The sequence below is a fragment of the Mytilus californianus genome, unplaced genomic scaffold (assembly GCF_021869535.1).
Source record: "Mytilus californianus isolate M0D057914Y unplaced genomic scaffold, xbMytCali1.0.p SCAF_13, whole genome shotgun sequence".
In the NCBI taxonomy this organism is placed as follows: domain Eukaryota; kingdom Metazoa; phylum Mollusca; class Bivalvia; order Mytilida; family Mytilidae; genus Mytilus; species Mytilus californianus.
In genome coordinates this window covers 4,878,220-4,892,625 of record NW_026262615.1, presented here as the reverse complement: position 1 = coordinate 4,892,625, position 14,406 = coordinate 4,878,220, and the positions used below count along the sequence as shown (strand labels likewise).

Here is a 14,406-nt window from a genome sequence, read left to right as displayed (position 1 = left end):
AACAAACATCAATCGTTTAATAAATCATACTAGTTGAATGTCTTCGAAAGAACAACCGTTCTTTTTTAAACATGTTATGTAATATCAATAATATAAAAAAAATATTTTTAATTTTTTTTGCTTTCATAATTATGTAGCGGATTAATTTGATGGGTTTGCTTGCTAGTAGGGGACTTGATTTACTACAAAAAATGGATGTAAATACTATTTTACCTGCGTTTCCTGAATATTCACCGACTGTTAACTTGTACTTTGAAGCAGCATCTCCAATACTGAATTTTTTGTATACAGCATATTTCTTGTTATTACTTTTGACGATGTCTATTCTCAGTTCGTATTTTCCACTTGCAGTCAGGGTATGAACGAAATTGTTTCCTACAAAAATAAAAAAAACAGATATTTTCAGAGAAAAAGTAGAGAGAGAAGATACCAATAGGACATTCATAGCGCATTAGCCGACGAGAAATGACAACGCCATGACAAAAAAAAAAAAAAAAAAAAAAAACCACAAAAATATTACATATCAAAATCTGAAGAATAAGCAAAAAGAACCCCATCAAAATCAGTGAATTATCTCAAATTCTCCACATGGGTTAGCAGAACATATTCGGATGTGATACCATTCTTCTACTCCGATAGAGAACGTTGATAAGTTATAGCAAGTGATTTTGCTTCAAACAATAGCGAATTGGTAATTGACTCTTATCTCAACCTAATATATCAACACCTTCTTAAAAAATTTGTCAGGTGAATTTTCTAACCCTTAAACTTGACCAAATGTTAAATATTGAAACATGCTGAGAATATGGGATATACAAGACTGTTTGCAATAGAAACAACATAGAGATTGAAAAAGCAAAAAAAAAAAAAAAAAAAAAAAAAAAGATCTCAGTTTGATCTTATAAGATGTTGCTCTGCATGAATGCTACAACCACCATGTTCCTAATGGCAAGTACGGATTAAGTTATAGTTTTCTTTCAGTGTTGTCGCACTCGATAAGAAGAGGACGGGATTGTAATAACGACATTTAGAACGTATCAGTCGTCATCTGTGACACTAATATTCCTTAACGATTAACCAACTCTTAATTCCACCTGTAAAACTTTCGAAAGGATGACTTGAACTTCACCAGTTGACACCTTTGGTAAAATAGTTTCTTTCTAAACAGCAATCCCCCTTCAAAAACATCATGATAGGAAACGAATAATATAAAAATACCAAATTTTAAGGTAAATTAAATCATAAAACTGAGAAAATCCAACATTATCAATCAACAGAATGCAGAAAAAGCAACTGTCATATTCTTGACTTAGTACATATATTTTCCAAGGAAAATGAAGGATTAAACTCGGTTTTATAGCTAGCTAATCTTCCCACTTGTTTGACTGTTGTTTATAGTCCCGTTTTATTGACAAAGTTTGGTGTGCAACCTAAAGAGACATAATAGGTACATGTGACAATAATTGAAAAAAAGACGCCGACAAAAGAGTTGAATATAAATTTGACAAAGACGCCAACAAATGTTTTTTTTATAGTTGATAGTATATTGACAATGACGGCAAATGAAAAAAAATGTTTTTGTTGTTGATAGCGCATATCGGATATAACACACGCCTTCTCGATAATGTACAAATTAGGTAAAACATAAATACAAGAGTATACAAAATGAAAACAACACTTAAAAAAAATATCCTGAATCCGAAAGTCAAAAATTCCAATAGCGGGATGTATAAATACCGAGTCACGTCAAGCGTCATAAGACCAAAATGATCTAGTTTCTTTGGTCTTTTTGTTTATAACAAGTGCCTGAATGAAATCTGACTCATATTATAATAGTTTGTGTTATGTAAATAACACCCCCAAAAATGACTATGTTCGGAGCTTTATCTGGCGTATTTGTTGAAAAATGTAGCACGAGTGTTCATAAAATAAAATTATTTTTTTAAATCTATTTTGTTTCAACAACCCCTCAGCCTAAAACCTTTCTGAAAGAGTATACATTCGTCATTGCTGCGTATATCCCATTGCCTGTATCAAGCAATGAAGTGGTTACATTTTCATATATTTTGGGTTCTTATTCATTTCACATTTACATGTTATTGGCCGGAGTATGCATGTAATTTGAAACTGGACATTAACAGCAATCCATCATCAACATCATCGACATTTCTTTTTCTTTGACGTAACAATATCTTTATTGTATATTTGCTGTAACAAATTACTAAGTTTACAGTTTTTAACTTAGTATCTCTCCCGTTATTATATCCAATAGTTAAGGAAGCACTATTTGGTAAGATATAGCTCATTCATAATATAAGTATCTATAATATAATTCATTCCACAAATGCATTTGATAAATTGTTGTGAATAAATATACAGATCTTTGTTTTTTGTTTTTTTTTTTATATGACTTATTTTTCCGGAATCAACTCCGTTATCGATGTGATCCGTGTTCTATTTAAATTTGGGCAAAGTGCTGCTTCAGCAAACATGTGCGCTATCGGGCAGATTTATGATATGTGTCATCTAACTATTACTATTCTAAAGAGGATTTAACCAATTTGATAAAATTTGGTGAGTATGTAAATTTTTTAGTGTACATGTATATGTATTCTTTTGCTCAAGTATTGTATCAAAAGTAGAACATCTAAAATATTTATTTCTGTTATTTGTATAAATAGGATCATGCTATCATGCTAAAATTGATACTGTCTAATGAATCTATTTGTTTTTTAAAAATATCTTACTATTATTTTTGTTACTAAAATTGTTTATTTCAATAATTTCTGTAATTCCGTCTGAAAGATTTTGAATATATTTATCTTGTTTGTCGTCTTTTTTGAGACATAATGTGCTTTGTATATTTAAAAAGCTATTATTGGTAATATGTAATTAATATCAAAGTATGCTGTGTCTTCAATTTTATACCCTGCTACTAAATTTTCAAGGCTAATAATGTCTTTGTCAATGCCAAGGGATTTCATTAATTTCATTACTATATTTCGAAAGTCAGAATTAAATGAGCAATTCACAAAAAAGTGTTTATTTTTTTACAAAGCTTACATAAATTGTCTTCAGCAATTTTCCACTTTTTCAAAAATTCATTACATGGCAGTATGTTGTGAATAAGTTTTCATCTGAATATTTTCAATCTTTTATCAGTGAGATATTGAAAAATAAAAACATAATTATTTTTGAACTTAGAATTTAAATTTTTCTCAAATTAATTTTCCCCACATAAGCAATCCATTAGGTTTACCACAACTTTCTTTTAGTATGAAGATTTTATAGAGTTCGTTCGTGATCGGTAAGGGAGTTATTGTTTTATACATAACTTTTAAGTCATTTACGACATTTACCTTAGATTAAATGGAATCTTCAGTAGTAAGAGCTGTTTTCCAATTAATTTGTATTTCTTTTTTTAAAATATATATTTCTTTTGTCCAATTTATTTATAATTAAATTTAGACAAGGTGATAGTTTCAGAGGTTTTACCCTGTTCATCTTTTATATCCTTTATATTGATAATGTCACTTCTATCCAATTTTCAAAATTCAAGCATTTTCTGTTTAACCTTATATTATCGTTTCCCCACAAAACTTGTTTTCTTATTTCGAAAATTTTTTTGGGGGATACTTTGTATTACCGCCTTTTACAATGATCCAATCTTTGATTAGTTGTTTATAAAAGTCTGGTAAATATTGTAAATTATTATCAATGTCATATATATTCTTTAAATATATTTTAAATACAAGAAGATTTTTTCCTAATTTGTTGAAATAAAATTTGGAAATAATTGTCAAATGATCATTTTCTCGTCACTTAATTTGAGAATCCAGCTGATATGCAGTGATTTTATGTATGCAATTTAAATTTTCAAATTGTTCACGACAGTGTTTCAATTGGCCTAGCCATATCCCTTCAGATTTTGTTTTATTCAATTTTAAACCTGAGAAAGTACCAAATATTTCTATTAAATTAATTGCGAAAGAGACGTCTTTTTTTGATTGAAGAAATAGAGAAGTATCATCCGCCAATTGGCAGATTTTAAGCGTATTACTTTTACTGTCTAATTTTATTTCTAGTCCTTTTAAGATTTTATTTTCCCTTATCTTAATTGCCATAACTTCTACAGCTAAAATAAAAAGTAAAGGTGATAACTACATCCTTGTCACATTCCACGAAGTGCCCTAAAACGGGTAGAATCTAATTCATTATTAATAATGCATCCTTTAATATCAGAGTACATTGGCTAAACCAATTTTGAAACTATTTATAAAGCCAAATTTGTTTAAAAAATAAAAACAACACGTTATAAATTTCATGCGTTCGAAGCGCCTTTCTAGATTTACCTTCAGGAACGCTTAAAGCCGAATATTTGAAAGCCAAGGATGTTTAAAGACGTCTCAAACTGAAGTCCCATTCTAATGAGTCAAATGCTATTGTAAAATCAAGGAATAAAATTGCCCCATATATTTTAAAAGTTTCAGAGTAGTCTATGACATCTTGTATTTGCCGAATATTAAAACCAATATACCTATTTTTGTCATATCCTTTTTGTTCAGTATGTATGATCTTTGGTAGCAGGGGATTTAATCTTTGGGCTAAGACGTATGCAAGGAAGTTTGCATTATAGTTTAAAAGAGTGATCGGTCTATATTTGTCTAGTGACAAAAGGTAATTATTCTTGTAAATTAAGGATATTAAATCAACTTTCTGAGTGTTAGATAGCTTCCATTTTTCATAACAGTAATTAATAGCAGAGACTATAAAAATTTTGTATAAAATTCCTTTAATCCGTCAAGCCCAGGAGACTTGTTAAGTTTCATTTTAAAAATTGTATCAGTACATTCATCGATAGATATTCCCCCTTCACAAGTATTGCTTTCAAAGTCATTTATTATTCCTTGAGATAATCTATATACTTTTTTGTTTCTTCTATCTCTGAAGTATAATTTTTATAATAATTTGTTTCTAATCTAATTTTTTTTTATCTCTTGTTTCTTGACCCTTATCATCATATAGCTGGGTTGTTGTGTTTCTACTCTGCCTAGATTTGTCCATCCCTAACAAATATGCTGAATTTTTCTCTCCTTCAATCTATTTTACCCGTGGCCTTATTTGATTATTTTTTTTTCTCATTAAAGAGCTTTCCTATTTTATTTTCTATATTTTCTGCTTCCTGTAATAAATTATTATTTTTGTTATCATGTGTCTATAATACTATTTTATTGAGGTAAACTTTGTTTTACAATAGCCGATTGTCTGGTCTCTAACTTCAATTTTGATATTGTCCCACAGAATATCAAGATCAGTTTTTTATTTTTGCTTTATTTTTTTTATGTTTTTATAACTTTATTAATTATTTCAACATAGTCTTCATTTTGTACTGTTGAGTTTCTAGTATTCCCTTCCTTTTTGGCCTCTGTTTAAATTGATTTTTAAAGAACTACAGCTGTGGTCTGTGGATTGCAATACTAATGATCTATTATCACACGAAACGCAATTTTTGAATACTTCAGGAGCTATTAAAAAATAATCTATTCTTGTTGACTCGGATCTATCTTTTCCACTCCATATAAGTTGATTTTAATTTGGATTTCTGTTTCTCCACACATCATTGAGCTAAAGGGACTTTATTAGTTTATTTAATTTTTTTTTTTTATTTATTTGTTGTTTAAGTCTACTCTTTGAATCAATTTGGGATAAAATTTCATTATGATCTCCTCCTAGAATTAGTTGACCAGACATTTCCCTTCTATTACTGTGTGAACTGTTTTAAAAAAACGTATTTCTGCTTTTTAGATTATTTGGTGCATAAATATTAAATATTGTTATTATAGTGTCATTAATTTCAATATTAACAAGCAAAAGGGTTCCTTCATTATCTTTATAGTCATTAATAATTTTAAAGTTTAGTTTTTTTCAGCCATATGGCAATATCTCTTGAATTGCTTGTACTATTACTTATTAAAAGTTTGCCTTCAAGTTCAGCATATAAATTGTTTATTAACTTATCTGTAAAGTGTGTTGTTAGCATAAGAAGAATGTCAAATTTTTGTGAATTTGACCATCGACACTTCTGTTGAATTAGATATACTTATGTCAGTTAAAACGGTACAATGGACCAGTAAAACAAATCTAAATGGCATGAAATTTACAATTGAAATCTAATGAGATATTAAAAAAATTGTGTTAGTTGGGGGATTGCCTTTCGTCATCCCTGATTTATTTTTGTCACATCAAACATTTTTGTTTTTAGCAGAAAGCATTTTATGAATTAAACAATTATGTGTTTGATAACCAGTTAGAATTGAGTATTAAGAGATCTTCCAATTCCAGTGATTTCTTTAACCTATTATGGAAAATATGATCTTTGTTCTGGTGAAATATTTTCGATTTTGCAAACTTCACTTTACATATAAATCCGCATACCCAGACTATTGTTAACATCAGAAGCTTTCAAGCTTTTTTTACGATTCATAAAGAATACAATGTTTGAAGTGGAATATATGACCGTTTTGCAGAAATAACAAACCTCCGTTGACGAGGGGGAATGTAATCATAGGAAGATTTCACTAACTCCACGAATAGTCCATTAAAAATCGAAATAACGTAACATATTTGTGGATAGACCAAAGAAATTAAGGCCTTGTTCGTATTAATTATTCAAAGACGCATCCCGTTCAGTGTGATTTGACAAGCATCTTTTCGTGCGGGAAATAGATAACAGACTACAGAAATGCTATAATTATAATTTGGAAAATAGGAATCCGGTATCCCGACTGTATATTTCTGACTAATATTTGAGCATTTGGTAAGATGCCTTAAATAATATTCAATCAAATAAGGAATATATTAAGATTTTAGGTGAACATAAACAAACTATTTTAAATACATGAAATACGTAAAATACTTCTTCCAAATGTTTATTTCACCATTGTTTTTCTGTACCTTGTACAGAGACTCTCAGTCAATGATAACTGTTTAAAAATTTATTTAGAATGTTCCTTTGTTTTACAATAACATAATTTATAAACAAATAGTAAAAAGGCGAAATGATTATAATGTTGATGTACATACCAAACCAAAATTCTCCATTGATGTTACCGAATCCGTTTGCACATTCCAACCACTTCCGGTTAAAGTCAACTGACCCATCATATCTTTTCTGAATAACCTTAATAGTATAAATTTTACAAAATATTAATAATTATTGTATCAAAACTCGCCATTATCGTTAAGGTTCTATTTCTTGATAGGGTTCTACACTGTGAAAGCAACCAAGTATGGCGTACCGTTTTAATAGTGTTACTATAAAATTGCATTGCAGCTCTTTAACTGGCAATGCAAACCGCAATTAGAGTCAAAAAATAAAAGTGTACTGCATTTTACTTTCTTCTCGAAGAATTGGAAAAAAATGCTAGGAAAGAGTGTATAAAATCAGAGGAGAACGTTTTCCTTGTCTCAGACTTGTTAAAATGTCGCTGAACGGTGTCTTGATATGGAATTTAATATGTTCAGATATTTAATATTCGAGACCGTAAAAGGGGCAAGGAAACTGAATATTTTTCCAAGATTATTTTCTTGTTTATATTGATAAAATATGCATTTTAATTATTTTCATTGGTTTACTTCAATGTCTAGAAAGTCTTAACTACAATACTATTAGAAATCAAATTGAAACCTACTGTCCATCCTCCGCCGTCTGTAGACATATCACAATATGCCTGAACAGATTTTTTGCCGTCTGGATATATTTTGTACACACCACTTTCTTTTTTCCGATAACTTTTCTTTTTTATCTCTGTGCAGTCCTTGTACTTCTCTGCTGCACATGTGCCTGTATATAAAAAAATCACTTGATTGGATAACCATTGAAATTATAGACAAAACACATACAAGTATATTGGTTTAAATTTTTCTATACAGAATATTTAAGTAAAACGAACAGGTTCATTAAATTAAACTTATTACTTTCCTCTCTTTTTTAGCTGTGACGTTTTTGTTACTTGATGACAATATCTACACCTTTATGACAGAAATAAAGCATCCGTAACATGTAATGATACTAAACGTACCAAATAATACTGGAGCTTTTTTTTGGTAGCTAAATTTCAAATAAAGAAATTCTTTTGAGATTTATAGTTCAGCCTAATACATCGAACGAGGTATCATCTCCCTGATTTACTTGCCTGGTTTGTATTACTTATATGCCAGTTTGCATTTCTCGATTCTTGTTCTAATCCTAAAGAGATATGTATAGGATATGTTTAAATCTGAAGATATTTTTTTTCTATCACACTGTTTAAGCGAACACGTTGTCTCTGATTATTTTTTTTTTTTTTAACAAATTGACTGTTTTCAAATAAAAAATACGGAATCATTTAGAATTATTCAAACTCAAACTTGCAATTAAAAGAGAGCCGAATAGCATAATGCTATCAAATTGATTATAAAAAAATGAGAAAATACCATTTTATAAATTTCATGGTCTGAAGAGCTTTCCTCAATGTTCCTTCACGGGGAACGCTGAAAGCCAAATATTTAAAAGCCAAATGTGTGCAAGTGCGCCAAAACCCCAGAAGAGCTATATGACCAATCTGAACCTAAACAAATTACCAAATCTATCTAAGGTCAACATTGCCTGAGAGAATTTGAATCTTATCTTCTTTAAAATTTCTTGCATAAACGAACAATTTAAATAAAGAGTATCAAAAAATTGTATCAGTACCTAAACACGGACTGATGATACCCTTAGGGTAATGTTTAACCTTTCGCTTTTCATCATGATTAATCTTACCCTTTACATCTTGTTTCAGAAGATCAATTATTCTTTTCCTTTCTCTAGGTCCTTTAGATTCTGAAAATTAAGATGTTCATTCAAAAAAGAATCAAAATAAGAAAATGGAACCCTGTAATTCTCTGAAATTATAATATTTTCATATTCTATAAAAATAAGAAGATGTGGTATGATTGCCAATGAGACAACTCTCCACAAGATACCAAATGACATAGAAATTAACAATTATAGGTCACCGTACGGCATTCAACAATGAGCAAAGCTCATACCGCATAGTCAACTATAAAAGGCCCCGTAATGACAAAGGTGAAACAATCCAAACGAGAAAACTAACGACCTATTTCATGTACAAAATAATGAACGAAATGCAAATGTGTTACACAGCAACAAACGACTACCACTGAATTACAGGCTCCTGACTTGGGACAGGCACATACAGAATGTGGCGGGGTTAAACTAGTTTGAAGGCGCCAACCCTCCCCTAATCTGGGACAGTAGTGTAACAGTAAAACACAAGAACAAACTATAAAAATCAGTTGAAAAAAGGCTTAACTCGTCAGATGGATACAAATATAGATACATCTAACAAAAAAACATAGTGGACGTGGCAGCAGGTACTAGTTTTGATTTTTACGGGCATTGAATAATAGTATTTCTAGGAGGATTTGCCTATTGCAACTCAATGAAATGGGCATATACAATTATTGAGTAAACAAGTAACATATACTCCTAAGAGGATGAAATGGAATATATACGAGACAATACTTTCAATCAAGGCGACGCCGAGTTTGGTGATTTTTATTTAAATGGTAATATGCTCTATTACCCTTTCAGCTATGTGCTGTTTGATTTTATTCAAGATAATTTTCTCCTATCATTGTCTTGTAATAGTTTAGTTTTATTTTGCTAGTTTTCATTGTACGATTAAAATGTATATACCAGGTGAACCAAGTGTTTGGCTTGAATATTACCCTTGTATTAACCACACAAATAAACTTGCATTTTAACATGAAAAATAATAATATGGAATAGTAATTTTTAGTATAAAGAAAGGACTACTGTAAGATGGTTTTAATTCATTCATTTCAGTGATAATGTCTAAATAAAAATCAATACATTCAGGATATCTTAAGAGTGTTAGCTCATGAGCACTCATAACTTCTAATCTTAAATATAACCCATAACTCAATCAATCTGTCAAAACTGCAGTTTTGAGCATCAGATAATTACTTTCCACAGTAGAGGATCTTTTGATTTTGCCATTTTATAAAGGACTTTCCGTTTTAAATTTCCTTTGGAGTTCGGTATTTTTGATATTTTACTCTTTCCTAAATGTGTCCCTTTTTATAATTTGCTGTGTCAAATTGTGTGTAAATTCTAACTTCTCTAAATAACAAAGTTGGTTAGAGTTTATATGCCTTGTTTAACTAAAGGTGCTAATGTATATATTTCTGATAGAAACCATTTATAAACGTACCGTCAACAATCCATGCTATTTCATTTCTTAGCTGTTTATTCAATTTTACTACTTCCTTGTAGATACCAATATCTAGCAGAATATATAAAATAATGTAATTGTACATAACACGAAATGCATTCAGTTTTGTACAAATAAAAATGATTTCAATGTTTTTTCCCTGTTATCGACGACATAAAGCATATATTGTTAAACACCTTAGATAATCTGATTTAAAAAAAATTAGATAAATTATAGTCTACTTGAAATAGTAACAATCTATGTTAAAGTTTATCTATACAATTCGTATTCAACTATGAAATGCGTTATCGAAATCATTATAGTTTTGACTTACTGGCTAATGGTATTTTATAAAGTACGGTAGAAGTAAAATATATCTTACTGATTTTTTTTTAAATAACTATTTATCCCAATTTATGCAATTTGTTTATCATTTAGTTGCCCATATTCTCTTTTATTTATATTTATGATCACCAAGACAAACAAAAAACTTACTTTTCAAAATTGATTGTGTGTCTTTCCGAAGTTGTTTAATTGTTTGATCAGGATTATCATGAATACAGATACCTGAAGAAATAAAGTCGTAAGGAAATGAAGAAAAAAAAACAAACAAACAAAAAACCGGAAAAAAATTAATAGGAGGAGATGAAATATTAAGTTCTGATTTGCCTGCCGGGATACGAGTTCCACAAAGTATCTTTTCGAAGGGCTTGTTTCGGATTTGCATAACAAAGTTTCACTCTTTTGTAATTGAAGATTTGCATTCTAGGAACGCCATTGAGAACCAACTAACAATTCATATATCAACAACATATGAAGTTATCTGATTCTGATGAGTAGATTGAGATAAGAGTCTATTAAGGTTTTTTTTTTCATTTGCAAATTTTCTTTAATTGATTTAAGTTGTATTCTCAAAGACTTGTTCTCTGGTGTACTATGATGAAGGTATTATTCGAAACGCTTGATGTGTTATGTCCACACTGATATATGAAGCATAGGCTTGTTTCGTTCTGAATTCATCACCAAAATCATGTCAATGAATTAAAATGTTTACCTGGATGCAAGATAATTCTTTTTTGTTTCTACAATATTGATTTTGGATTCATATTTAGATATACGGTCATAGGAAAACATAAAATTACGTACCTAGTAGAGTAGTCATGATGTTCTCAATTTTCATATCATCTTCTGAAGACTCACGATCATTCCTTACTTCTACAATATATATTAAGTGGTTTAAAATGAATGAAGCGAATACACGCGTTGAATACCAGTATTACTGCCGGTCGGAAACCAATAATTGTAAAAAAACACATAGTTTTCTTTATCTTTTTCTTAAATCAAATGTTCCTCATTGATTGTTCTTTTCGCTCATAAACATATACAGGTTAGCTTAAATTGAAATTTCGAACCATATAATTGAATTTTAAATCGAATTATTTATCAACGAAAGGCAGATCATCGTATTGATTTTGATTGAAAATGTTTGAACACGAGCACCAGCTACGGACACTTATGAATATATCAATTTAATGCATGTACGTTTTAAACCCAATATGAGTTCATGAAAATTGTGTGTCAATAAAATGGATGTATCAAGTCAGATAAAAATATCATCATCTAGCCGTTAAGTTTAGAATACTTCCCTTTATAACCTTTATAAATAAGAATTTATCAAGAACCTATGCCATCCAAAATCTTCAATATATGCTGTAATCATTGAGGAAAATATAAATTAATAGATCTATGTGTAATTATTTTGAAAAAACAAATTTATTTGAAAACAGGCTCATATATTGCATAATGTAAAACCCCTAAACTAGGGACTCATAGAAAATTTAAGTACAAGCTATTGTAACTTCGGTCGCATGCCGAAAACAGAAAATTCAGCTTGCACAGGTCTTAATCAAATGAAAGTTAATATAGTGAATAACAACATAAATATAAAAAGAAAAATAACAAACATTCCGAACTCCGAGGAAAATTCAAAACGGAAAGTCCCTAATCAAATGGCAAAATCAAAAGCTCAAACACATCAAACGAGTGGATAACAACTGTCATATTCCTGACTTGGTACACATTTTCTTATGTAGGATTGAACCTGGTTTTATAGCTAGCTAAACCTCTCACTTTTATGACATACAAAACAAACAGACATAATAGGTAAAAATGTCAAAATAGGGGTATAGCAGTCAACATTGTGTTTTAATCTTAATTACAATAAACACAAACAAATATGTCAACAAAGAAAAACAAAAAGGCATATAGACAAAACACATTTATCAAAAACGAAAGACAAGAATACAAAAATTTACCATAGAACAATAACACTGTGATGGAATGTTTAAGTACCGAGCCACGTCAAATGAATATTACCAAAAATAGACTTAGCAGTAAAAGTAATAATTTACAAAGACAAACAAAAGAACACTATAGCACGTTATTAAATGTTTGTTTGTAGTTAATATCAGTACATATTCTTTTAACCAAATATGTACTTTGCTGCTTTGCTTGGTGACAGCTAGGATTTGTGGTCAAAACAAACACATACTGGAATGTGAAACAATAGATGTCCCTTTGATTACACCCAGTTTTCATTAGCTTCAAAAGAGCAACAACTCTCTGCTATACCTAATCAAATTAAGGAAAAAAGGTAAAACAGTTGCTGTAATCTTGTTAAAACTAAATCTTTCTGAACTGAGAATATAAACATATAGTCTTGATAGATATTCAGTGTCGATTGATCAAAATGCAAAATATCGAAAACACCAATACACTTATAAAAAAGTGTTACTATGCAAAAAATTAAAAAAAAAAAAAAAAAAAAAATTGTTTACTATCTTTATCAAAATATCACTTCAGTGCTCTATTGATTAATTTACTAATAAAGGTTGCGGGAAATTTAAACACTTTACATATTCGTAAAAAGAACTTTTCATAATGTTATATAAAATAATATATAAATACAAAAGTCGATACTCTAGCGATATTTTATTTAAAACAAGTGTTTCGTTACCATGACAACAAATGAATACAAAAGGTTCAATATAAAAATACAAAATTAATATTATCTCAAAAAGACACCGTTTCCTCTTGCCTTGTATTGACTATAGATTATCGATCAATTTTAATAACCTTTTGTTTTTTGTATTGGACAAAATCGAATAGGCTCGTGAGTTTTATGCATGTCATTGATTTTTCTATATTTTCCTTTGCACATTTGCTAGATTATATGCTTCTGTTGATTTGCTGGTTGCGGTATGTCTTTTTAATTTACATTTTAAACGATTTCGAGTATTGCTGATGAAGACAACATTTTGGAAACGCTTATACGGTGATTTAATATTTATTTTCATGTTTTGTTATTGATAATTTATGAACTTACCTCTGGAGATATTGGTAGCTGAAGAACAAACAACAAACAATAAGGCATTTAAAAGAAACAATCCACAGATTATCATGTTCATGTCTGAATCTCACAATGTTTCAACATAAACAGTACTATGAAAAATGACAAGTTTATGAAAAGGAATACAAACATCTGCTATTAATGATCACTTTGCATGTTTACATGAATTCATGCTTAGTTGTCTAGTATAGAATTTCAAGCTCCTCTCATGTTTCCTGTTAGTGAATCCTATAAACCAACTTATTGTGTCTACTGTTTTCGCATTAAGCCCTTTGTTGCTGGAACTGCGGTGATCTGTTTTGTGTTTTCTTTCTTTGGTAATCTACTCAAATAAGAAAACGTCTATAAAAGAGAGGGCAGAAGGTACCACAGTAATGTTTAAACTCGAATATATAAATGGAATACGAACTGACAATGCCATGGCAAAAGAACGAAAAAGGTCGAGAAGACAAACAACAGTATACAAAATAGAAAAATAAAAACCGGGGATCTCAGGTGACCCGGAAAGGAAAGCAGAACCTCCTCCACATATGGCATCCTGTATAAGTTTGACATATTCGGAACGATTTATATTCGAGTTATTAATCTATAACGTATGAAATAATTGTATGGTACAAACTGATATTTGACTTACACTTTAAATCCTATAATCTAGTTGTTGTCGTTGGTTGGTCTCCGCTCAACTTTCAGATCGTTTATTTGTCTTAGCATCAATCA

The 14,406-nt window shown here is 29.8% G+C and overlaps 1 protein-coding gene across 3 annotated transcripts in view; it reads right to left on the bottom strand.

Annotated features, from left to right (window-relative positions):
- LOC127723037 (fibrinogen-like protein A) overlaps positions 1 to 13,777 on the bottom strand; it is a 94,249-nt gene extending 80,472 nt beyond the window's left edge. The window contains exons 1-8 of one of the 3 annotated variants that reach the window (XM_052229465.1): positions 13,666 to 13,777; positions 11,427 to 11,495; positions 10,776 to 10,847; positions 10,281 to 10,352; positions 8,804 to 8,863; positions 7,692 to 7,843; positions 7,084 to 7,180; positions 246 to 375 (exon numbers count right to left, since the gene is read on the bottom strand). In XM_052229465.1, the coding sequence (XP_052085425.1) occupies positions 246 to 375; positions 7,084 to 7,180; positions 7,692 to 7,843; positions 8,804 to 8,863; positions 10,281 to 10,352; positions 10,776 to 10,847; positions 11,427 to 11,495; positions 13,666 to 13,747 (734 nt within the window). In that variant the 5' untranslated portion in view covers positions 13,748 to 13,777. Of the gene's footprint in view, positions 1 to 213; positions 376 to 7,083; positions 7,181 to 7,691; positions 7,844 to 8,803; positions 8,864 to 10,280; positions 10,353 to 10,775; positions 10,848 to 11,426; positions 11,496 to 13,665 lie in introns of all 3 variants that reach the window. The other 2 variants (XM_052229463.1, XM_052229464.1) reach the window with 2 other exon arrangements.
- Positions 13,778 to 14,406: the final 629 nt, after the last annotated feature.